The sequence below is a fragment of the Poecilia mexicana genome, unplaced genomic scaffold, assembly GCF_051168715.1.
Source record: "Poecilia mexicana isolate PSO_F unplaced genomic scaffold, ASM5116871v1 scaffold_18, whole genome shotgun sequence".
NCBI classification, from domain to species: domain Eukaryota; kingdom Metazoa; phylum Chordata; class Actinopteri; order Cyprinodontiformes; family Poeciliidae; genus Poecilia; species Poecilia mexicana.
In genome coordinates, this window is record NW_028263387.1 from 20643563 (window position 1) to 20668930 (window position 25368).

Sequence of the window (25368 nt, forward strand, 5' to 3'; positions counted from 1 at the left end):
CCTGTCACTGATGCTCCCAGCGCCTCACAGTGGAAACTCACTCAGCTTCCTGTATCTGGGGTCTCGTTCTTTCAGCCTCTATCTAAATGTCATGGTCATCGCTGAGGGTTGATATGGAAACGGATCTCTTCCTTTCGGCTCGTTCTCCGCACCAGACCAGAGCTCACCCTCATTTCTGCGGACAAAGACCTAATCCCTCCATTCACCTCTGGCTCTACCATCACCTGTGAACAAGTCATCAAGTTCCTCAAACTCCTCCACATTTTGTCGCCTCCTTTTGACCCACAAAATACTCAGGCATTTCCTCAGTTCATTCCTAAATGAGAAACATTTTGTGACTCAGTAATAAGCCTGACACAATAAGTTCATTATTTACTTGATAAATTAAAATGAGCTGAATAATTTCCAATTTTTTTTCCACCACAAACTGGATGACAAAAGACTCCAGTCTGGTGTTTTGGTCTCAACCAACCTCTGGTTAATTTTATTTGTTGTTTCTGTTCTTTTATTTGCTCATTTTTGATATTTAAAACGTCTTCTAGTTAGTTATGTAAAGTTTACTAATCTTTGATTCTGGCATTATTATGCTATGACTATTATGTTACTTTAAAATAGCTGCAAAATAACCATTGTATCGTCCAGAATTTGTTATTGTTGACAGTAATTATTTCATGCACCTATCTGAGTGGAGCAGACGACGCTCTCCTGTCACGTATTTCTAATATTTGATCCAGTTTCTGCTCACCCACTGGTTGTTTTTTACTTCTCACCTCCCACTGACACGGCCCTCTGTGTGCGGCCATGTTTGTGAATCGGTGGCAGCATTACCATAAGCTACAGGTGTAACAGTGGTGGGTCTCTGTTGAAGCGTTTGCTCGGAGAATAAAGGGAGAACGCCGTGGGGAGGTGGGCTCAGGCGCCGCAGGGGGGCGAAAACACACACAGATGTGAAATAATGCCACACACACACCTTCGTATGTTTTTTTTTTTTTGTCATTTGTGTTTGGGCCGGCAGCGCGAATACGAGACGAAACCCGATCCGGTTTGCTCGGTCCACCCTCTGACCTTGAGTGGACGCCGCGGGGAGCGTTTGACATTAGCTTCCTCGGCTGCCGCAGCGGAGCCGCATCAACTCATCCCGGTGTGTGGTCAAGCACACGGTTGCCTGGAAACTGGCCACAGGTAGAGGAGGAAGACGAGGACGACTGCGTGGCCCGTCGGCCTTTTCCCTGCTCCTCCTGAGTCGTCCTCGTCTTCAGGAGCCTCGTGGTCTCACAGTCAGACTCGTTATTTATGTCAGAGGCTCAGATGTTTTTCTGCGTCTGCCGCCTCGTCCATCAGGAAGCTGCTGGGGACGCCGTTACTGTCGAGGAAACGAGGTACAAATACGCTGCTTTTCACGGGTTTCAATGTAAATTAGTGCATTAAAAGCTTTACTGTTAATGGATGGAAAACTAAAAGCTCAACAGGTTTTCAATGAGACTTTTCAAGCCTTTCTAAGACGGCATACAGAGTTCTTAAACAATTCAAACGTATCTAAAATAAGGGTTTTATCGACCTACTGGGCTTTTCAATGCGCTTTATTTAATGTCTGACACTTCAGTAAAAGTTTCTAACAGAAAATTAATCTCCCACTGATTTTTAAAAAATATCTAACCTTTAATTTGAGAATATTATGTGGAGCTTTTAACAGAATCGCATGTAGCAAAGTTTGTTCTGGGTGTCAAAAAAAGTGAAACTCATCAAATTTCATCAAAAGCAGAAAGTTATGTTAATTTGCTTTGTAAATAAATTGCACACCAAGCAGAAAAGCTGGTTACAAACAAACCACTGAGTTGATTCGGCTGGAGAATAAAGTTTGTTGATTTATGTTTAATAAATGCAAAACAATCTGAGTTTACCCAAACTGAGGCACTTTTGAAGCCTGAGGAACGCTGCATTAAGATTCAGGCGGTTTCAGGATTTTCCAGCACCTGTATGAACCCCGAGACTTAAAAACCTTTTTTTTTTCTTTCCTTTCACCGGTTTAGGCAGCACTTTTTATCTCTCCTCCTTTCTGTTTCTGCTCTTTTTTTATTCATCGTCTTAGCTTCTTTTTTCCCCCTCTCTCTTTCAAACACCAGCACAATCCTCTCCAACTCGTTTCATGCTCTACTTCCTCTCTTCTCTCCACTTTCAAAGCCCAGATAGCCTGTGACTGCCGCGCTTTGCAGGAAAACAGCCAAAACTGCATCCAGCTCCAAGATCAGAGCACAGCTAAATCAGATCTGTAAAGAGAAATGGCTGCTGCATGTAGTTCCTGGGCTTGTTTGGGGCATTTCTGCTCCCGATCCTCCACTGGGTTCTGCTGCAACTGATTTATGCTAAACTTTAAATTAAATCTTCTGGGATTACAGATAAATGAATCCAAGTAGAATAAAACAAACATTTCTTCTTTCCTGTTTACGTTTTCCTCTGCATCTCGCAGATTTCATGCTCTGGATACCCAGGATGGGTTTTTGCACTTTGTCACATCTTTTATACATACAAACATAAATGCAGCTCTGGAAAAACTTAATAGACCACCGCACTGAATCCCACTGAAAACCTCATAGTTATTCCACCAAATGTTGATTTCTGAACTCCTCCTGAGTTAAAACATTATTATTGTTGTTTCTAAACTAAAATGAACTTGTTTTCTTTGATTATTTGAGGTCGGAAACCACTGCAGCTTTTTCGTTTTTTTCATCATTTCTCAGTTTCTGCAAATAAAAACTAAATCTTTGCTTGAAATTTCAGAGACATGCTGTCAGTAGTTCATAGAACTAAATGGGTTAGCCCTCCCTTATCTTCGGGACCTTTTAAATTTCCGGTCTGTGTCCAGGACTTTACGATCAAATAATCAGTTACTACTGACGGCTCCTCGGACTCGACTTAAGAGGAAAGCAGATCGAGCTTTTTCTGTTGCTGCTCCTGTTTTATGGAATAACTTACCTTTCCAGATTAGATCTGGAAAGGTGCAGATGTAGATTAGATCACTTCTTAAAACTCATTTTTACTCTTTGGCATTTAATTGATGTATTGTTTTTACTCTGTTTTGTCATTTCGTTCTTGTACAGCACTTTGGTGCATTTTTATACCTGTTTTAAAGTGCTATATAAATAAATTTGACATTGACACAGAATAGAAGAACAATGTTCATTTTACTCAAACTTATACCTATAAAGAGTAAAATCAGACAAAGTGATCATTTTAAGAGGTCTCTAAATTTTTTCCAGAGGTTTTTATATATTATATAAAACCAGCGGTCCAGACAGAGAGCAGGAAGAACAAAACTGAAACTAGAAATAATGAGCATTTAGAAAAATCCTATCTAGTTCCTGTATGTAATATAACAAATTTAGTAGAGATGATTTATAAACTCTTATAAGTGATCCATGTATGTCTGTATTTACCTGCCTCTCACTGATAATTGATTTATTATTATTATTGTCATTATTATCACATGACTGTTGTTAATTGCTCCACAAACTGATAGTCTTTCAGAGCTCTATTATTGCTCACACACACCGTTAATAATATTTATTCACTAATGCACAATATTTTCTTATTTTTTTCTGTCTGTTCTTTATATATATATGTTTTTTCACTAATGTAATGTAACTGCACCGTGCGTCTTGTACTCTGATGTAAAATAAATTTCTATGCTATTAAAAAAGAATAGAGGAAGGTCATTTAGAAAAGCAAAATAAAGTGATGTACTGACACTGCGGCGAACAGAGTGAACAGGAATCACAGACATTAACCAGCAGCCTCGGAGCTGTTGCTGTTTGTGCTTTTGGTCGGCGCGGCGACGGAGACTCGGCCGCTCCCCGAGGCTGGAAGTCAATCTACGCTCCTCCTCCACCAACCAAGATGGATGGCCGGCGGTGTCGGCTAATCACGTGCTCCACTGGCCAGGACACAAACACCTGAGGCCATGGAGGCATGTGCCTGTCACATCAGCTCTGCAGAACATCCCTGAGGAAACCTGGGAAACATTCTGCAGAGCAAAACCTTTTACCCCGAGGCTCTGGAGCTCATTGTGCAGCCAGATCCATGACTCTGTGAGGCCAATAATGAACAACAAATGCTGTCTTTGACACAAGTGATGGAAGCTGCACCGCGAGATGCTTTACTCAACTAAAGGCACTGAGGTCACAGAGGCTGTGCAGCTAGTTTTTCAGCTGCAAAGCCTCTATCAAATTGCACAAATTGAAATTACGAAAATAATGGCCACTTTGGAAAAAACTCATGTTTTAGATGGAAAAGTTTTTGTGTTGTGAATTTTATCTGAATATGTGTCTGAATAAATTTGTGTAAGATGGCATTGCTGGAGCATTATTTACTCAATCTTTAGAAATCCAAGATGGAGACTCAAAAATATGGCGAAGAAGTTCACTGTCTGATCTTTTTACTGCGGTGACAGAGACGTTTATTAGAGGTTCTTTAATAATCTCTGGGGGAAATCACAGGGAGTTTTTAACTATAATTCATTGTTCTTCTGCTATGACAGCATAAATACATATAAATTCTGACTTTACAAGTATAATTTCAGCTGAATAGAGCCAGATATTTCTTTAAAGTGTTTGTACATTTAGAGTCTGTTAGTTAGCAAACAGAGCATCGTTCTTTATTGTATTAATAAACCGATGCAGCTGTTTTTCATTGGGTCAAATGAAGCAAAGCTGCTGTTGTCACAGTGACAGAAGAAACAGACTCTGTTTCTTTAACAAACACCAGATTCAGTTCAGGTATGAGGTCCAGCCAAACCGACTACACCGAGTTTTAAAAGTGTTTTTCTGCTTCGTTCTCTGGGATGTTTCTGTATCTTGTCTGCAGAGTATGAAAGTCATAAATCTCAGCCAGAGGCAGTTAGTTTTTTCTGCAGAAGCTCCTGTGCTGCCCAAAGTGGATTATTGCAGCACCAGATGTTCTCCTTAAGTACGTCGCCAAGAGACACATTTGCATGATTGTCTAGTGATTGGTTTGGAAAATTTGGAATTAGCATCGGCTTTCCACTTTATCATTTTTGACCCATCAGCTGACAGCCTTAATGGGCTTTTAAAGTACAAGAGCTTTAAAAAGCAGGAGAAAAAATTATTTTAATTCTCTTTTGAAGAAAGTTTAGACAACGGACTAAAAAAGAAATAAACGTCTCTAGGTCTGAATTATGATTCTCACTTTTAACCTGATGCACATTGGAACCAACATCCCAGCAGGACGTCGACTGACCCAGAGGGAAATTCAAGTTTCTTCTTCAGGTTTAGTCCCTCTGAGCTGCAGGTGTAAAGGCTCAACCAGCAGGTTGCCAGTCAGTTTTCTCCAAGGATCTGGCAACACAGTCTGTGTAATCTGGGAGATATTTACCGTTTAGGTTGTTTCTCTTTCTTCCAGATGTTCAGATCGATCGATAGGTGAGTCTGATCCGCCTTCACCTAAAGCCAAGGGAGAATCTAACCAGAGCCAATCAACAAATCATACAGGAACCCAAACCACTTCAGGCTCAAAGTCCTTGAAAATCCTTGAATTTCACTTAGGTGTTTTCAAGGTTTGAAAAGCATTTTGTTTCTGGATAAAGTTCTTAAAGCGTTTGATATTCAAACTGTTTTTTCATAAATGCAATCTAATGTTTGATTAAAAGCCTAAATTTGGAAAACATGATAAAAATAATTTCTATTTGTTAAATTAAAAACAAAACAAAAATAGTGAGCATGTTTTTTAAATCTTATTTTAGAATATTTGTTATTCCTAAAGGCTCAATCTCTGTAATTGAAATAAAAGGTTGTCTTACGTTTTATACGTTAAACGTTTATAAAATTGGGGGATTTCTTTGCTGAATTAGTGTTTTTTTAAAGTTGCGCCTCCTTTAAATCTACTACGTTACTTCTGATCTGTCAAGTCTGATATTTTGTGTGTTTCTCTGCAGAGGCTCATCCCATGCGAGTCTCTGCAGCCCGAAACAGGAACTCCAGAAGAATTAAATTTTCAGACAAATGCGCCCGCGGTTCCACAAACACTCTTCAAACTCAAACTCTTATCTTTTCCCCTCGCAATCTCAGAAAAATATTAGGCTTATAAGTGATTTATCAGTGCAGAGTGCTTTCAGGAGAAGCTCATCCACTTCGCCTTTCCCCACGTGTTCGTCTTCCTCCCATCCATGTCCATCCGTCCCTCATTCCAGCCTGTCAGAACTTGAAGTTATTAGTCCACTAATTGCCTCTCAGAAACCTTAATTTACCCCCAGAATCCAATCGCTCTCTGATTGTAATGGGACAATTACGATAAACCGAATTAAAGAGAGAATATGGGAGTGAGGGGCAGAAAATATGTGAGGAGAAATACTGGATGGTGAAGGAAACAGATCAGAGTTTTATCTTTGATTTACTGCTAGATGTGCATCTGTTACGCATTACTGAGGAAACAGCGAGAGCGAACGCAAGCAGATTGATTGAGGTTATCTAATCACAACTTGTAATTAAAGAGAATTTATTCACTCAAAGTTGTTAAAAGTGGCCATTGGCACAGTTTATTCTCACTAACACACACCCGACATGCGCTATCTGATGGTTTCGGGTTCACACACACGCACACCTGAAGGTATGGATTTCGCATGAAGTAATACAAATTTGTTATCAGACAATTATTCAAATCATGGTGTGTGTGTGTTTGCGTGGGAGAGACAGAGATTGCAGAAATGATAGCAACAGAGTGTTTCGACGACGGCAGCGACGGGCGCAGAGGGGGGAAGATTACGAGTCGTAAAAGCCGCTCAGAGGAAATCAATCACGTTCTAACGACAGCGTCCGTGTTCGGAAAGTCGAATGGCAGAAATTAGAGGTGAGGGTGCGGCTGGGGAGTGCGTAATGAAAAAGTCTGCCAGGGAGACATTGTATTTATGCCTTCAGTGGTGATTCATGTGAAGTCTGACGTCATTAGGAACTATAAACACAATCAGTTCACACACACCCGACTCGCAATCTGCACATTGATCTCACTCGCTCCAAAGTGTTAACAGCAGGTGCTACTTCAGGCTCCTTCTCCTCTCCTCCCCCCCACCCGCCTCGCTCTCATGGCCTTGATTCACTCGACTCCCGCCTTCCCCGTCTCGAGATAAAGCCAATCTTGAGCACATCTTGACCGCACTGGAAGGGAAAAAACACAAGACGCCGGCGTGGAGGTGCTGCCAAAAGCAGGGTGGGCAGTCAGGCGGAGGAAGGATGGAAGCGAGACAAAAATGAGATAACAATGGGGAGGTGTGAGTACAGTGTGGGTTATTTCAGGGGGTGGGTGGGAATACTGGGTACTCCTCTTGACAAAAGGCTGTGTGTTCGCATTGTTCTGCTGGCAGGACGACCACGGCGTCTGTGGAAGGGCTGATAAGACGACTCCATTAAATAATAACCTTTTTTTGACCAGGAGTGTAGGTGGTGCGAGGGGTCTTTACCTCTTTGTGAATGACAGAGGGAAAATGGTATCCTAATGTCCCTGGCTCTTTCAGGAAGTTTGCACCAACACAGTGAGTGTTTACGTTTCCATTAGCACGCAGGGAGGATTAGGTGTTGTGTGGATGGCATGTTGGCGCTGATAACATGTCTTGACTGGCATGTTCTGTTGGATTAGAGTGCATTAAACCTGTTCAAATAACCACCGCCGCAGTCCTGCGAGGCTCCGATAGCGATAGCTCAACACGCTTGTGCTGAAACGGGCTAAAATTACCAGCACATCTCGCTGAGTGGTGGATTACATATTTATTTCCTGTGTTGGAAGTCGTTTCCAGTGCTGTGGCACTTATTAAAGGTGTGATCCTGCAGCTGGAGAGGTCAGGCGGTTATGCAGCAGCATCAGGCTGTTAAGTTTGGCGCGCACCACGATGGATTTCAGCTGCAGATAAACACGCTGATGGAGAGGCTAATGATGCCGCGGCCATCTGCTGCCGATGTAGCGACATCCGTTAATATTCCGCTTTAATCCGCAGCAGGTTGGGATGAAATGCTTCCTGCGTTGAGGCCAAACACCCGGATGAAGAAGAGCGATCGCTTGGCGCGTCGTGGGGAAACCTTGGTTGTGTTTTGATGAAATTACGCAGAGGAAGTTGGAAATGGTGGAACGACAAAGTCCAGAAAACTACAGCTGAGGACGTCAGCGCAGGAATTAGGAGGGTAAAAAACCCAAACATCTGATTCAGAGTTTTAGAAAATGGTTACATTTACTTGAGTAACATTTTGGAGTATTTTACTGCGAGGAGTACTTTTACTACATGGTACTTTTTGAAGTACTGCTACTGTTATTTGAGTCAGATTTCTGGATTTTCTACCCACTGAATGAAGAACAAACATGTTTTAACCAGAAATTCACCAGACACAGAAACACACCTGCAGTTTTTGTTAAAGTTTCATATTGAAAGAAATTATTTTGGAAAAAATATTTATTTTTGTAGTTATGTTATTTATATGAATTATTTTATTTTGGTCTTTAAAACACCCCAATTTTCACATAGATTTATACTTTGGTCTGTCTGATTAAACCTGTTATTTTTATTATTATTTTTATTATTATTTATTTTTATTTATTATTTTTAAATAATAAATGATTGATGTTTTGATTAGTTACTCAGTACTTTTTTTTTCACCAAATACTTTTTTACTTTTATTTGACTAAAAATATGTTGAAGTAGTGCTATTCTTACTTCAGCGCAATTTTTGGATTCTCTGCCCACCTGTGGGCACCAAAATCGTCTCCCGCCCAGGGGCCCACTTCCTTGTAAATCCGGCCCTGGCTGTATCAACTAGTTCCTCATCTGTTGTGAGAAAACAAAACATTTCCAAACACTCAGCCATGTTGATTAGGAATCTTACGAGAGAGAAAAGTGCCGGAATCGCTCTGTCAGAGTGTTAAAACATCTAAAATATCTTTTATACACGAAAACAGAAGAAGTTCAATGCTATTTACGAAATAAACAATGAAGATCAGCTTCTCAACAAGCTGCTGTGAGAACTGACGTCTGTTTATCTAAAACCTGTGAAACAGCAGAAAAGTCTATTTTGCACACAGAGCTTATAAGCATAGATAAAATAAACACCTACATTTAGACAATTATGAGACTTTAGTTCATAAATATCAGATTTTATAATCAATAACATCAGTTTTGCAGGATGACATCAAGACTTTGAAAGGCAGCTTGACAAACATACCAGGTTTATTTGTGACTGGCAGTAAAAGTGTTTCAAGAGGAGGAAGTTGGGTTCCTGACCATTCTTAGGTCAGATCATTTGTTATTTTAAAAACTGATGTGGTTTTAATTCGACCAAGCAGGCAGAGAGAATGTCGACCAGAAAACCGGTGGAGTCAACGCAGCATCCTGTCTGCGGACGAGTTGTGGCTTCATCAACCTCAGCAGGGTCATGAGGAGGTCAAGAGTGTGCATCAGCAGACGTGTGCGACTGTATTTTCCACGCTCGATAAACCTCTGAACCACACAGCGGAGAGTTTTACATTTAATCTTTAGCATAATTTTATGGACCCGTCTTAAACGTTTCCATTTTTGGCTCCTGGAATAAATTCCAGGGAAAGCTTTTAACCTTTTAACCTACAACATTTATCCCACGGTGATGTCACTGCACAAGAACTATGAATTTCTTTTAGTGCTTGAACTCCTGCCTTGGAATATGCAGCATCTGCCGTCGGTGTAAAATGTGCCTATATTTTTAATTTAACAGGATTTTTCATTTTTTCTTTACCATTGTTGCTGTTTCAGTTGAAAGAATGAATAGAAACATCTGAATAGGAATGCCCACAATTCATTAGAATACACAGCTATATTATTAACAGAAGGTGTAGCTGATTTACTTGTATATGTGTAGTTTATTTATTTTTTTAATTCTTCTGGTGTGGATAAATAAATGGATCAAAGTCCGAGATTCTAAAGTCAGCATAAATATGGACCTTGAACAGGTTAGGATATGTCTGTCGTGTATACAAAACGTGTTCCTTACATTTTTTGCACAAAATTATTCTTAGATAATGATATTTTAGTCTGTTCAGTTCTGTTTTGGGGCCTCTTGTCACTTTAAATTCAAATAAGCTGCTGACCACGCCCCCAACTCAACGCGCGTCAAAATGGCTGCATACGGATGCAAACTTATACAACTGTACATCTTTGAAAAGCAGAAGTGGAGCTTCCTGCACAACCAAGAAGAATACAGCAAGTGTTTTCTGAATGGTAAGTTAACAACAAAACTCTTGTGTTTTCCAGCAGCCATTGTACAGTGGCAAAACCACCTGACTAAACCTGCTGGAGCACCGCTTGGGTAGAAGCAGCTCGTTTTCCAGATACAAAAAAAAACATTAATTTATTGCCAGGAAATGGCTGGGTGGTGTTTTTAGTGGGTTGTTTTTAGAATCAGTAGAAACCCAAACAACAACGTCCAATAAGTGAATTTTGCATGGGTTCCCTTTAACGCATAATTTTAGGACGTTTTCCTTCTAAAATGAAACATTATGAAGCTCATCATCATCATTTCCTCCTTTTTCAAGCTTGTGAATCAACATGGGAACAGAAGCAAAGATGCTCAAACTTCTATTGTAGAGAATTTTAAGACTCAAGGTGACATCAGGTTTTCATCTGTGCAAGGACTTTAAAGAGAGAAAATAGCAATAAAAACATAAAAAAGAAGAGAAAAGTAGTTTTTTGTGTTAAGTTCAAGCCCACTGCTTCTTATTTTGCATGTATTATGAAAAAGAATATCTTAGGGAATGTGGAAAAAATGTAACAGAAGAAAAACCGACTGACAACTTTGAAAGGCAACCACAGAAAAAAAAACAAGAGTTGCCTTTGATTAATATTAACTGGAACATAATTCATTTAGTGTCTATTCCAAGTTTTCATCACTTCCCTTTATTATTCCACTGCAATGCAATGTTTCTTATTTGTCTAGCACTTTAATCATACAAAGTACTTTAAATTGGCTTGTTGCTGAAATGTGCTATACAAATAAATAAAAACTGAATTTACTGCACACATCAAACTGCAGCGACATTCAGGTTTCCTGCTACAGTGTTGGTTGGTGCTGGTGGTCTGAACCCGTCTTTGAACGGATCATGTCGGCCCGTCTGAGGATCCGTCTGCTCTCCAAAGCTACAATGTTGACTTGCATGCAGCCATCTGGGGGAGAAACACTCACTTAACACCAGATCTCTTCATGCCGACGGCTGAATTACTGAAACTGGCACAGAAAACATGAAATCTTTCTTTAGCTAGCGCTTATTAGAAGTGTCTCTTTAAAATGTTCTGACCAAAACTTCTGGAGTTTCATGGGGAAAAATCCAGATAGGGGGGAAAAAATCTCCTGCTGTTTGTTTTAATATTAATTTTCAGAGTTGGGTAGTAACTAGTTACATTTACTTCAGTAACTTGTTTGGAAGAAAATTACTTTTAGGAGTATTTTTACTACGCTGTACTTTTTACTTTTACTATGACGTATTTCTACGCTTACTTGAGTAAAATATCTGGATTTTCTACCCACTGATTGAAGAACAAACATGTTTTAACCAAAACTTCATCAGAAACAGACACACAGCTTCAGGTTTTGTAAAAGTTTCTTAAATTTTCTATTGAAAGAAACTGATTAGGAAATAAAATGTTTGCCTGATTTTGTTAGTTTTTTTTGTTACTTATATGAATTATTGTAATTTCCGTCTTTACAATACCAAAATTTCCACTCAACGTTATATTTTGGTCCATCTGATGACGCAATTTTTAAATATTAAATTATGATCATTGGATTATTTACTCAGTACTTCAGTAAAAAAAAAAACAAATACTTTTTTACTCTTACTTGAATAAGTTCTTGGATGTCTACTTTATATCTTTACATGAGTAAAAATATGTTAAAATAGTAAATTTTTATGTATTTTACCCACTTGTGTTAATTTTAAAGTAATAAATTGTTCACTGCAATATTTAAAGCTGCGTTCACAATCAGTGTTTTCAAATAAATCTATAAATACTTCCTAATGTAGCTTTATAAATTCTTCTTGAACCTGTTTGCAAGCATTTCTCATGGTTGAAATCAAATGATGATGTGATAAGCGTTTATTTACTAGTTGAAGACGTGACCACCGTTTCCAATGGCAACGCAGGTAACAACAAGGTGAGATGCCAAAGCAGGTTAAATTATTTATGCTAAAACATCTGTTTACATCTGTGTTGATGCACAGCAATCTACAAAAACCTGAACAGATCAGAGAAAGATCAAAGCATCTGACGGCAGACATTTTGAGGGCGCCGTGGAAACCCAAACAGCCTCTTTTATCACCCCGCTCCAGCATCTGTATTGGTCCAGCTTTGCTTTATCGATATAATCCCACCTCACAACTGGCTCTAGATGTCTGATTATTTCCATAATGTGTCTGGATGAAAAGATTTACCTCTTCTACCTCTACTAAGACGGGAAAATAGGAGAATAAAACACAGCCGGAGTGTCACAAATGCTCTCACGTATCCCTCAATACGATAAATGATCTTTTGTTTAGGGTGAGATGGAGCATTAGCCAGATAACTAAAGAGACACGAGCTTCTTGATGTGCTAATTGCTTTCATCGGCTCAATTTGTCCAAGTCCTCCTATCTCCAGATCTGCCCGAACAGGCCTGCGGGAAGTGAGAGGGCTCTTAGGTGCCTAAATGACAAAAATGCAGAAAAACACGAACGGCCCGAGGAAGTGAGTGAGACGGAGACAGAGACCAGGAGACAAGACGCGGGAACAAGCCGAGTTAAATCAGGAGAATGTGGGCTAATGAGAGGACCTGCCACGAGAGGGAAAAAGGCTTCCTGAGTTATTGAGTTTAGAAGTGGGAGCGCAGCAACGTCTCATTAGGAGAGGTTTCATCAAGTTCACAAAGAACCAGGAGCTCAGAACGAGACGGGCCGGCGCTGAAAACACTGGCAACCTTGCAATCACCGAAGATTAGAGAGACCATTCAGGAAACACTTCTGTGGATGCCGAGCGCACGGCTCATCCTCCAAGTCATTACAGGTTGCACTGCCACTCTCGGGACTGCAGGAATAATTAATCTCTAGCTTGTTTAACTTTATTGTGTAAGATTTTGACTTTTCAGAGCCGAATAATAACAATTTTCGCTAAAGTTGGCGAAAGATGGAAGTCCTACAAGTTCAAATGATCTGATTTATGAGGTTTCTGTCTTCATTTCTACAGGTTTGGTCAAGAGCTGTTGCCTTGCAGCAAGAACCCAGCCAGCATGCCTAGGTGGGCCCCATGTGGGGGAAAGGAGGGCTGATATATGGGTCCCATATGGGTTTGTCCGCGGGTTCCACGATGGCCCCACATGGGTTTGCCCATGTAGGGCCACAACCCACATGGGCCCTAAATGGACAAACCCATGTGGGCCACCACCATATAGGGCCCATGTAGGGCCCATGTAGGGCCCTACATGGGCCCTACATGGGCCCTATATGGTGGTGGCCCACATGGGTTTGTCCATGTAGGGCCAGAGCCCATGTGGGCTCTGGCCCTACATGGACCCTACATGGGCAAACCCATTTGGGGCCATCGTGGAACCTGCGGACAAACCCATATGGGACCCATATGGTCTGCCCTCCTTTTCCCCACATGGGGCCCACCTAGGCATGCTGGCTGGGTTCTTGCTGCAAAGCAACAGCTCTTGACCAAACCTGTAGAAATGAAGACAGAAACCTCATAAATCAGATCATTTGAACTTGTAGGACTTCCATCTTTCGCCAACTTTAGCGAAAATTGTTATTATTCGGCTCTGAAAAGTCAAAATCTTACACACCTTTCTGTTAAGTCTGATATTTGAGAGATTTGTGCAGTGATTTGGTAGATTCATCCCAATCATTTTCCTGTTCAGAGATTTTAATTTTACCTAGAAACGTTGACACTGAATTTTATCACAGTATTTTGTGGTAACACTGTGATAATGGTAAAAAATGATGATGAAAGCTAATTGTTATGTCTTTCTTAGGTAACTGCATGGCAGGGTGCAGCAAATACTGCTTTAGAAAAACATTTCCATTTGAAACGGACGCCACCGACTGGAAGAAATGATTTAAATTCACTTTAACTGTATTTAATCATAATTTCAAATTTACTTACATTTATTGATGCTCTTGTGGAACAAAGTAGTGAAAATAGTAAAAATAACATTTCCAGTAATGTCTGGTTGGTTAATATTACCTAAAATTTATCGAAACAACAATAAATCAAATTTCTTATCATAAAAAATTCATGATAAATGAATAAATAACAACCCCAATAAATAACAACCCCAATACAATATATTTTAAAATATTACAAAAATACCAAGAAAACAATATAATCTAAAAAAAATTTATTCCCCCATGTCATTTTCTCAACCTTTACAGAAAAATCCTACAAATTTTACATGTGAAAATCACAGGTATACATGTGGACGTGGCTCATTTAATGATACAAATTATTCCTATGTTTTCACATGTTTCAACATAAATATGTGATCACAAGTTATACGATGTGTGAAACATCAACCAGATGTAAATATGTGAATTTTTCAGTAAGTCAGTTCTTAATAAGTAGCTTTAATAAATTCAGGAGGAAAAAAAAACTCTGAACCTTTTCAGCATTTCCGGTGCCATCTTGCTGCTTTCGCACTGAGTTTACATGGAGAGGCAGAAAAATCGGGACCAAAATGAGGAGAGTGGAAGTGAGAGGAAGTTCATGCCACCTGCCAGTCAGCCAGCCAGGCGCTGGAAAGACTTTATTAATTCATCACTGAATTTTCTGCAATGAACTGTTCGCTGAGGACAAGGGCCAAACAAACTCCTCTCTGAGCGATTTTATTATCATTACTAATAATGTGGGATAATTATAGCTCCCTGCAACGCGCTCCGGGTCCCTCCAGCTCCTCCTCTCTCCCAGTCCTTACTGGTGGCAACCCGGATTAATAAATGGAAAATTAAGAAGTGCTGCTTCTGCAGGCGGCGGCGGCGGCGGCTCAGGAATTCACCGGGTCTATACGCCGCCCGGCCGGATCGACGCCGCCGTTCATCCGGGGCCTGATTCATAATTAATGGAGGTTATAATTGTGAAGCGAGAGCATGAGCGACAGACAGCGAGCAAGACGGAGAGAGAGCGGGAGAGAAAAAGAGCAATAATAAAGATTGAAAACACACGCACACACACATGTCTGACATTTTACACGGCTTTCATTTAGCCATCCCTCTATTCCTCATGTCATTAACATTTACACACACATGCACACAAACATGCACACTGAATGGCTAATGAAATCAGTGTCCTCTGCTTGCCGGTTTGAAGGTCTCTCAGACAACGAGGAAGGAGGTCGGGCGCCAACTTCCCGTATTAAAAGGGAAAGTTTCACGGAAAATGAAAGCAAATGAACAAATTCCTCTCTGAGAAACGACACTGAACACATTAATAATGTAACAATGTAAACTGTTGGTTCAGTTTAGAGCCGAACGGGGCTCTGCTTCGTCTGTCAGAGTCATTAGCAGACCTGTGATCCGTACGCAGGGACTGATACTGAAAACGGGGGGATTGGAGTTTATTACAAGCCATTAGCTGTTGCCATGGTGAGACCCATTCTTCCCTGGATCCACCGGCGGAAAAGGTCATGAAATAAATATTCCTAATATATTCGAACCGGAGAGTGTGACCCCATTCCTCTGAAGACACATTGTGTTAAAATGTCAAGATTCGAAACGAGTAATATGGACGAGGCTGTGAGGCCGAATCACCTCAAATTCATGTAATCAAGCAGAGAGTTTGATGCAAATGAACAGATAATCAGTTCTAGTTTAGGGCTAACCGGCTAGTTGAAGCTTTTATTTCCAAAGCTGCTCGTTCTTGTCGTTCCTTACATGTTAACATGTCTAAACACTCATTTTATCACAGTCTAAACATGACAAAACAAAGAGCATTTCTCATAATATGTCTTGGTTTGCATGTAAGCATGTGTGTTTCTTGTTATTTATGTTTAATGATTTACTGTGCGCTAGTGACACAGAACCAACAGTACTGGAATCATTTGGATCTTTTTTATCTTCTTCCATAATTAACAATCGACTGAACGGTGAAGTAAACAGAAAATAGTTCAGACTTCCCTGCCGTTGGAGCCACTTCAAGCATCCTGCTTGCTGAATTGAGGGAATCTTGATGAGTGCAGACCGAGCGTCTGCATAGCGTAGCATGAGATTAACTTACATGAATATGGGACAGCTTCCGCTTTTCCAAATTGGGATTCATCTAGTTTCATGTTTCAAATTTGATCTAACTAAATATTTCAAAGGTGCATAGCTGTGCAGGAGCATTACTGATTTGTAGAAACAAGTTTTGATGTGACGTAGAAACAGTGTGATGGGGTATCATGACTGCAATAAATACAAACTCAGTCATGTAGCATCCATTTAGAAGAAGGTGGTTATTTATGTAGAACAGAAAATTAAGAACTAACAAGATGATCTCCATTTGTACCTCTAACCTTTTAGTTTTCACTCAACACTAAATAAAAAGCATCAAAGAACGTAATGTTTTTGATGAATTTACAGGCTAAAATATGCGATAAAAGTAATGATCAGATGGTCAGTAAAGGGAAACTGAGGAATCAATGGATGCTTTATTAATTTAGAGATGATGAAGCTCTTTTATGGCGTACAATAAAACATACGCTCTTCATTTCATTTCGCTTTCACAGCCCATGATTTGACATAATTTAATTTAATATTCCATGGTGTGCTGTTAGTAAATATCTGCTAACTTGATTATTATCCATTATTCTCTCAACTGGTCCAGACATGAATCTGAACCACAATTATAAACATGTCAGAAAGAAATGTGTCTCTAAGATAAATAACAGCTGAGACTGGAGCCTCATAAACTAACAAAATAATTCTGTTGTACTAAAATGTTTGTTTATGGTAGCGATTGAACATAAAAGAAGAACATTAAGTCAGTTTTTAGGTAATTTTCAGTAAATGGAGCACCCGAGTGCCATAGTTTCAGTTTTCTTTGTTTGTTTTTAGGTGATTTATCACCAGAGAGCTCTGAGTGCAAAACATGTTAAAACAAGAAATGTTTAATCATCGCCACTGAAAAGGTGTTCAGTAGGCATAGAGAACCTTTTTGTCCTATTCTCATCTGAAAGTTGCTCAGTTTTCCCTCAGAAACTCATAAACAAGCTTCTTTTCGAGGACAAAACTTCATTCAGGTTTAAAAGCGGATCGCTCAGTTTTCTGCATCGTTATTTATAATGAATGCCATCGCCGAGAAACAACGAGAAAAGAGGCACTTCTCCTTGATTCCTTTCTTCTCAATAAAGGTAAAGCAGAACACTATCAGCTGACGAAATCTCCACCGTTTGCCATCGACCTTGAGAAGAGGCAGCGCCGGGGATGGAAGGATGGCAACGGCAGCAAACAAACACAGCAGCAGACAGAGGCTACAGGACGCTGATTTCCTTCATGTCGCGATCAGCAGAAGCTGCCTTCGCAGCCCGGCTGTTGTGACTGGAAATCAAAGGCTGAGCGAGGAACCAGAGATGGGAATGTTTCTCCCTCACAGGCGCCGTGACAGGGATGGTGTCTGAGCGCTCGCCTCCAAGACGAGGTAATCAGCAGGTACGTAATTGGGTCAATCTTCGCTCTCGAGTGCACCAACTCTTAAAACGGATAAATGGACGTTGATTCAGAAGCACCTGGCTGCCTTTTTTTACAAACACAACAGACTTCATCAAATTCTGCGACTTTATTTCTCTTCTATTAAAGCTCCTGACTTTATTTCTACATGAACGAAAGAGGTGACTGCATTGCATGCGTGCGCTTCACGGCAGCCGCTCAAGGCGGTCATGCGACAGCACGCATATTTACTGAAACAGCTCCCTAACCTGCTCTTTCAGCCTTTATAATTTCATGGCGGTTGCAGGATGATGGGATTTGACTTCGTCTCAGACCGAGCGTACAAACGTGTCCCTCATTGCGCCTGTGTGGTTCGTGAAGTTTGATTTTCTGACCCAGTGTGCCTCCTCAGCAAAGGAAGCTTTCACTTCTCTGTGAAGCTGCAGAAACTGGTCCTACTGGGTCACTGTTGCAACAAATCAATTTATCAGATGATGAGTTAAAACGAGCTCAATCGTTTCCATTTGGATCATTTATACTTTGTCTCATTTTCTACCAAAAACTGGTTGATAAAATTCTTCATCTGGTGTTTTGGTTTCAACTTAATCTTTTTTTTTTAAAAGGATAATTTTGTTTACAAAACTAATTTCATTTGTTTATTGTGGATATTTAAAATGCCTTTTGGTTCATTATAATTTAAAGTTTATTGATCTCTGAAAACATGTTTGCATCATTATGCCGTTACCATTATATTACTGGAAAATGGTCTCGAAACAACGATATTATCATTTATCGCGATAACTTCTGGGACAATTTATCGTCCAGCAAAACTTGTTATGGTGACAGATCCAGTCTCAACCAGGATGGAAAGAACCACAACAAGAAATCTGAAACACTAAATGAAGCCATTCAACCATGTAATTATAATAAATATGGTAATTTGTATCTTGATAAAAGTTGTAGTTTCTAACAATGATTTAATTCTGATGGGTCTGTTTGTAAAGTTTTAAAGTATTTCTGGATTTGTTTCATATTCTGACTGAAGAACTTCACAGATTTTTGGATCCTGTAGTAAACTAGCATAACTTTTTCTGTGTTTGTGATCTTTATTGTTCTTGCAAAGTAGAGATATTTTACAAAACATTTTGTTTTTGCCATGATGGTAGATTTAACAGAAACTGAGTCACAAAAAATATTAATCTACTTGTTTGCTTGTTTTTCTCATATCAAACATTTGGGGATTAAATATTTGATTCAATAGTCTACTTAATAAACATTTTGACCATAAAAGACCAATTTTTACCACGGCAACATTGGAAACATTTTCCATGGTTATTTTTGTCTTAATACTTTTTTGAGAAATTACACATATATGCACATATATATCTTTTTCATATCCATATAACTGGTTTTATTATAACTGGTTGGTTTCTTCACCATTTATCTTCTTCTAGTTTCTGTCTGAATAAAGATATTTATTTAAAACTAAGAAAATTCCACTTCTTAAAACCACACTAATGCCTAAAATGTCTATTTTTTTTACTACTGGATATTAATTTAGATCAAACCTCAGATAAAACAAAACTTTAATCGAGTTGTGAAGGAAAAAATAAAATCATTCTCTGTTTTATTCCTTTGGTAGATTTCAGTTATTGCTGTAAGGTCTGTTCTTTTATCCAGCATTTGTTTCCCGTTCTGTTAAAATGTTCTTGTTTCAGTAATCCTATCTGCTGATTTCTCTGCCTTTGTTCTTCAAACATCCCTGTCATTTTCTCATCCTGTCTTTAAGGCCGTCATTCATTCGACCTTAGTTTCTCCCTTTCTGAGCCTTATCTGTGTTCTCCAGAACATGCCAGCGGTTAAAACCTCCACATAATTTCTTCGTGGTCATGCAGCAGACATTAGTGTGAGCCAAGGTCATCCTGTCTTCATCCACGATGACCTTGGCTCCGATGATGAAGTATTTGTACCTGAGCCAGTAGGTTTTGTTAAATGCCGGCTTCAGAATTACGTTTGTGATTGAAAATGTGATGAGTTGATGAATGTGATGAAATGATGTTCTGGATTTGTAAAAAAAAAGGAAAATATTGGCTGATTTACCAGAAAAAGAGGTTAGAAAACAATTCCCTCTAATGACCCACGATCTGATTCTTCTGTCTCTTTGCTTCATATTTTGAGCTATATTTAGCTTAGCTAATGACTACACAGCTAAATGATTGATAGTGGGACAGATTGATTCTTGCATGATGAACATCACAACATGCATTCACTGTCAGGAAGTGAACAAAGCTAAACATCAGACCCTGGCGCCGTCCCGGCCCACTCCCCCGAGCGGCCGGCAGTCGATGAGCTGACAGAGGATGTGACACTCCTCTCTGTTCTTTGACGAGTGTCGGAGCAGTTATCTTTCTTTTCCTGCTTCCCGTCTTTCCTTTTCGCCTCCCTATAGATTGCTCTCACCCCTTGGGACACCTGCGGCAATCAAGAGGTGTTGATTGGTGTCTCTTTCACTTGGTTGATCTGTCTTTTCGAGTGGTGTCAGCTCAGATCCTTTGCACGCACTTTCTTGTTTTTTCAGCTCCCCTGCTCTCAGTGCCGCCCCTCATCAATGCTCATTCCCTCTGCAATCACTCTCACTGATAACTTACTCCAACACTCTCCTCTCTTTGTATTGCCACACCGTCTCTCTTTGCCACATTACTGTGGACTCCTAATGTCTTGAGCTGCTCAAGGACCACCGAGCTACTCAAACTTATAGAGTTTCTCGAGAGTGCTCCAAATCGTTCACATCTTCTGTGTTTTTGTGAAAATCTTTATTCGAAACTCAGTTTATCTGCAACTCTACACTCGGTTTGAAATCTCCGTTTAGCTGGTAATCGCTCAGTGATTATGAGCCGAGTTTTGACCATAAAAATAGATTAAATTGTAATTTGGAGATAAATCTGCTTAATGGAAACATGACAATTTAGAAACAACTCACGGTTTTTCAGCTGTGTCGAAATTAGAGTAGCTCACAAAAATGCAATGGAAACATGTTTTTGCATCAACAACCTGATGTTACTTCTGCTGAAAACAACAAAGAAGACGACAGGAAGTGGTAGGAGGAGGATGTTTTTAACGACTTATCGTATGAACAAACTTATCCGCTTGCGATTTTAATTGTGTGTCTTATATAATGGAAACAGCACAATTTTGAAATTGTGTTTTTTCTTCATTAGCAGAATATCGACAAAGTTTTGTACACGTTTGTAATGGAAATGCAGCTATAGATGCCACTCATCTATTCAGAACCTGTAAAAGGACATTTGACTGCAAAAACACAAAATATTACTAAATATTTCAGTCTAGTTTCTGGTGTAAAAGAAGACAAAACCAACTTACATGTAACATTTCAGCAAGATATAAGGGCCTGTTTTCAGTAAATAATTCTTCAACATGTGATTAAAAAGTTCTAGTTCACTTACAACAAGACATTTTTTCCATAATATAAATGAAATAATCTCCCAGTGGAACTAGTAGTTTTTAGCAATAATCAAGAATTACTGACTTAAACAAGCTCCCATATCTTTCTCCTATATTTTGCTGAAAAGTTACTTGTGAGTTAGTTTTGTCGTATCAAGTGTGCAAATATATTTGTACTAGAAACTGGACCACAAATACTTGGTAACAATTTGTGTTAATGTCCAACAAATACATTTACAGATCAATATCCTACCAATCAAAATGTGTAAAATAGCACCAGAACATTAGAAACCATATAAAGAAAACCACATGTATTTAATACGACACTCGCTCCATTTTAGCTTCAGGAATACAAAACAACCCCCCAGAAAAACCGAGCACCACAGTCACATAAAACAATGCGAGTCTTTTAATCCCGACTGCAGTGAGGTGGATTCACAAGAGCGCTCAGTCTGGCAGCCACTACATCACGACCCGGAGACCAGAGACATGACCCAGAAACAGCAGATAAAAGATACACTCTGCCAGATTCAAACGCTCCTTTGCTTGGTATCGATCCGGAGGGAGTTTCAATGTGAATGTTCCTGCCTGATAGTGTTGGCTGTCAGTAACCACGAGACTTTATCTGGGGGATCATTTGGTGTTTTCCTTAATGGTTGTTAGACAAAACCATCTGTAAAAACACCAAACAGCTAAAACCTTTTTATTAACTTCAGGTACAGAAGCTACACTGCAAATTGCTTGGTCTAGTTTCTGGTGTAAACATCTTACAATACCTGAAATAAGACAAAACTAACTTACAAGCAACTTTTCAGACATAAATATGAACTTTAAGTCAATAATTTCTTAATAAAATTTATATCTCCTAATATTGGAACAATATTATAAATTGGTTCCAATAATATGGGCCTTGTTATCCATATTATAAGTTACAATGTGGCAAAATGTCTTGTTCCACTGATTGTTTCACTTACAAGAGATATGAAACAAGCTCATATCTCTTGCTGAAAAGTTATTTATGTCTTATTTCAGTTGAAAGAAGATTAAAAACACTTGGTAAGATTTTGTGTTTTGCAGTGTAAATGCATTCAGTCATAGTGTTTCTGGCACGGTTTCTTCTGTAGTTTCTGCATTTATTAGTATGTATGTTTGCTGAAATATCTAAAACTATCAACAGTAACTGGATGACTCCTGTAAAATTTCCTGTAAAAAAAAAGGAGAAGATTTTTGGTGACTGTAAGACTTTAGAGAGACAAACTGGATGTAAAGCAGGAAAATGAAGGAGAATGATTCCCAGGCCATGAATGGATCTTTTCATTTGGAAAATAAGTAGAAGAAACAGAGAGATGAGCAGCAGAAGCAGCTCTTACTGTTTGTTCACAGGGACAATTGGCAGAAACTGAGATCTCCATCAGTTGAAATTATTAGTATTTGAATACAGAACCGATTCTTTAATGTAAATGCACACAAGTCACCAACAAACTGGCTTCTTTTGCCATAACTTAAAACTTCCACTTTCCACTTTCATTATTTTCAGTCTTCAAACCTTCTTTTCTGACACAAACGTCTCAGATTAATTTTGCCTGACACGGCGTTGCTGTGGGTGTGTGTTTGTTTTACGGCTTCGTACGAGGTGTAAAATGTGCTCTGGCCCGTCGTCCTGACTCTGCTGCCCAGCTGCGCCGTCAGTCACGGTAACAGGAAGAGAAAGCTGCTCCTAAATGGCTGCTAATGGGATACGACTCTGCAAACCTCAACACCGACCTCACTAACCGCTAATGTGAGTCAGTGCAGAGCAGAACAACTTCAAACTTCCCTGACTGTGCCTAACAGCTAGCATCACCAAAATGAAGCGGTTACCTTAGTAACAACGACAGAAGGTGTCAAAAATAGAGAAATAACTATTTCAGGATGAATGCAGACGTTATTTTACAGTATCTGCTTTTTTGAGCCCAGGAAATGGAAGGATAATAGAAGCATTATGTCAAATAAAAACCGGAGCAGCGATCAGCAGCGTGATGTGTTACAGAGTCATTGCAACAAGCTCGCTCTTAACAAGGACTCCAGATGTGTTTCGCTTTTTCTTTCTTCCTCTGTTACAGTTCTGCAGTGAACATTTTCATCATCATCTCTGCTTATGAAGTAGACGACGCTCCCTGCTGCTGCTGCTGCTTGTGTAAAGCCTCTGTCATGTTGGGTTGCAAAATGCTTCTCAGAACTTCTTTAAAACTGGATAACAACACATTTTGCTTTGGTTCTTTAGTAGAATATTTAGAAATGTTAAACTGGGGACAATTAAACAAGATACAATCAGAACAGACTGCATAACAAAAGCCCCCCAGAAAGCCGATGTTTGAGCAGGTTCTCGTCTAAGTCTCACGTCTTTCCACACGAGTTTAGAAACAAAGCTCAAGAAAAGGCATGAAAGTCTTCAAATCCAAGACATGCTGATCTCAAAGTGGCTCTTAACCGGGATCAAATTTATCAAGAACTTTGCAATTTTGAAAAAGAAAATGTAAAGGTAGTAAATAAATAAATGCTCGCCTTAGCAGATTCTCAAATGTATTTTATGAACTGACTGTTTTTGTGGTCATTTTCTCTAGGCTGCAAAATATATATATATATATATTTTTTTGTTTGTCTTTATGAAATTATGAAACATTTGAAGGTTCAATTATAGAAAATGTATTCATGCCCTTTTTTTTGGAAAAGTTTGATGATTTTTGAACAAGTTAAATATTTTTTCTTCAGTTTAAAAATAATGACTAAAACAAATCTATAAAAGATATTGTAAAAAAAAAAAATTCTTGAAGGTATTGTTGCTTTTGTGGCTCCAAATAACTTTGCTGAGACGGACAGTGGGCAAACATGACTCCAAACGTTTAATTTTAGGTCTTAAACAAGTCATTTGAAGAGGATAAGGAACAACTGAATCAGATATTTACATATATATATTTTTTCTTCCATTCCCCAGGGAAGACATTTCGGTTGCTCTGTGTTTTAGAAAAAAATTGCGATGGATCCAACACTCAACAAAATGGCAACACATTTATGGCACCTCTGGCGTTCCATACATAAGTCAATATTGGCAGCACGTCTGTATCCAGGGTTGCAATTAAGTATTTTCCAGAGGCATTTGATTATGTCTAGTTTTATACAAACTTTAGTAAGTTTAAAGTCCAAAGTCAATAAATTAGCGACTCACTCAGTTCTAAGTCACATGATTTGAGTCCAAACCTCTGTGACGTTTAAGGTCATTTAATTAAGAACTCTGCATCTTACTGCATTTAAAAATCAATTAGAAAGCCTCAATAGGGAAAATGTTCTTTGGCTATACTGCAGACTGAACTGAATGAAGATCAACAATCACTTTCCAATATAAAACCAACCTCATTATTGGGTTTAATTGCATGTGGGCTAATGCTAGCATTATGCTAATGCCAGCTGGTAGGAGCTTCTAGACTGCATTAGTCCAAATGAACATGCATAGGTGAATTTAGTGGGGAAAACATTTCGGATCGGAAGGAATTAATCTGAGAACGAGTTTCAAAATTATGTGGGAGCTGGATGCAGAGACAGATAGATGATAGACAAAAGAGAAAAAGACAAGACGAGAGCCAAAGATTAATGAACAGCCGGACTGCATGGAACGCAAGAAAATGAAGATGAATGATTCCCAGGCTATGAATGGATCTTTTCATTTGGGAAATATGTAGAAAAAACAGAGAGAGATGGAGTAAAAAAAAGAGGAGAGTGGTAGAGATGGATGGGGGACAGAGGAAGGGTGATAGTGATGGGCTGCATGGCACGAGGGAAGAAAGAAAGAGACAGATGAACCGTTAGAGACACAGACAGAGGGACAGCTTTTAGGTCCTGAGACATACGCATGGCAATGAGAGAAGACAGGAGGAACCCGTGATGGATGGAGGGCCAACACAGGGTTACAGCGGGAGGAAGAGGAGCTGACAACGGCCGGACCGAAGAACGGGGTGGAGGAGGAAGAGGAGGAAGTCACGGAGGTGGACCACAGCTGGAGGAAAGGCCGCGGCAAAGTGGAGGGAGGATACGGCGAAGAGAGGAAGGTGTATTCACACAGACAAGCTGTCAAAACAGGAGCTGACTGTTCAGCTTGAAGGGCTGAACCCACCTGACCCAAACACGGCACGATGCAGAGGACGGGAAGAGAGGGAGCGCAGGAAGAAGGTGGAGAAAGATAAGAAGAACCGGCTGGGTGGATTC

At 39.5% G+C, this 25368-nt stretch overlaps 1 protein-coding gene across 1 annotated transcript in view; it reads right to left on the bottom strand.

The window, feature by feature from the left end:
- Positions 1 to 11069: 11069 nt before the first annotated feature.
- Positions 11070 to 25368, bottom strand: part of LOC106928770 (neuroligin-2-like) — a 151043-nt gene continuing 136744 nt past the window's right edge. The window contains exon 5 of the mRNA XM_088016049.1: positions 11070 to 11182. Coding sequence (XP_087872175.1) covers positions 11070 to 11182 — 113 coding nt within the window. The remainder of the gene's footprint in view (positions 11183 to 25368) is intronic.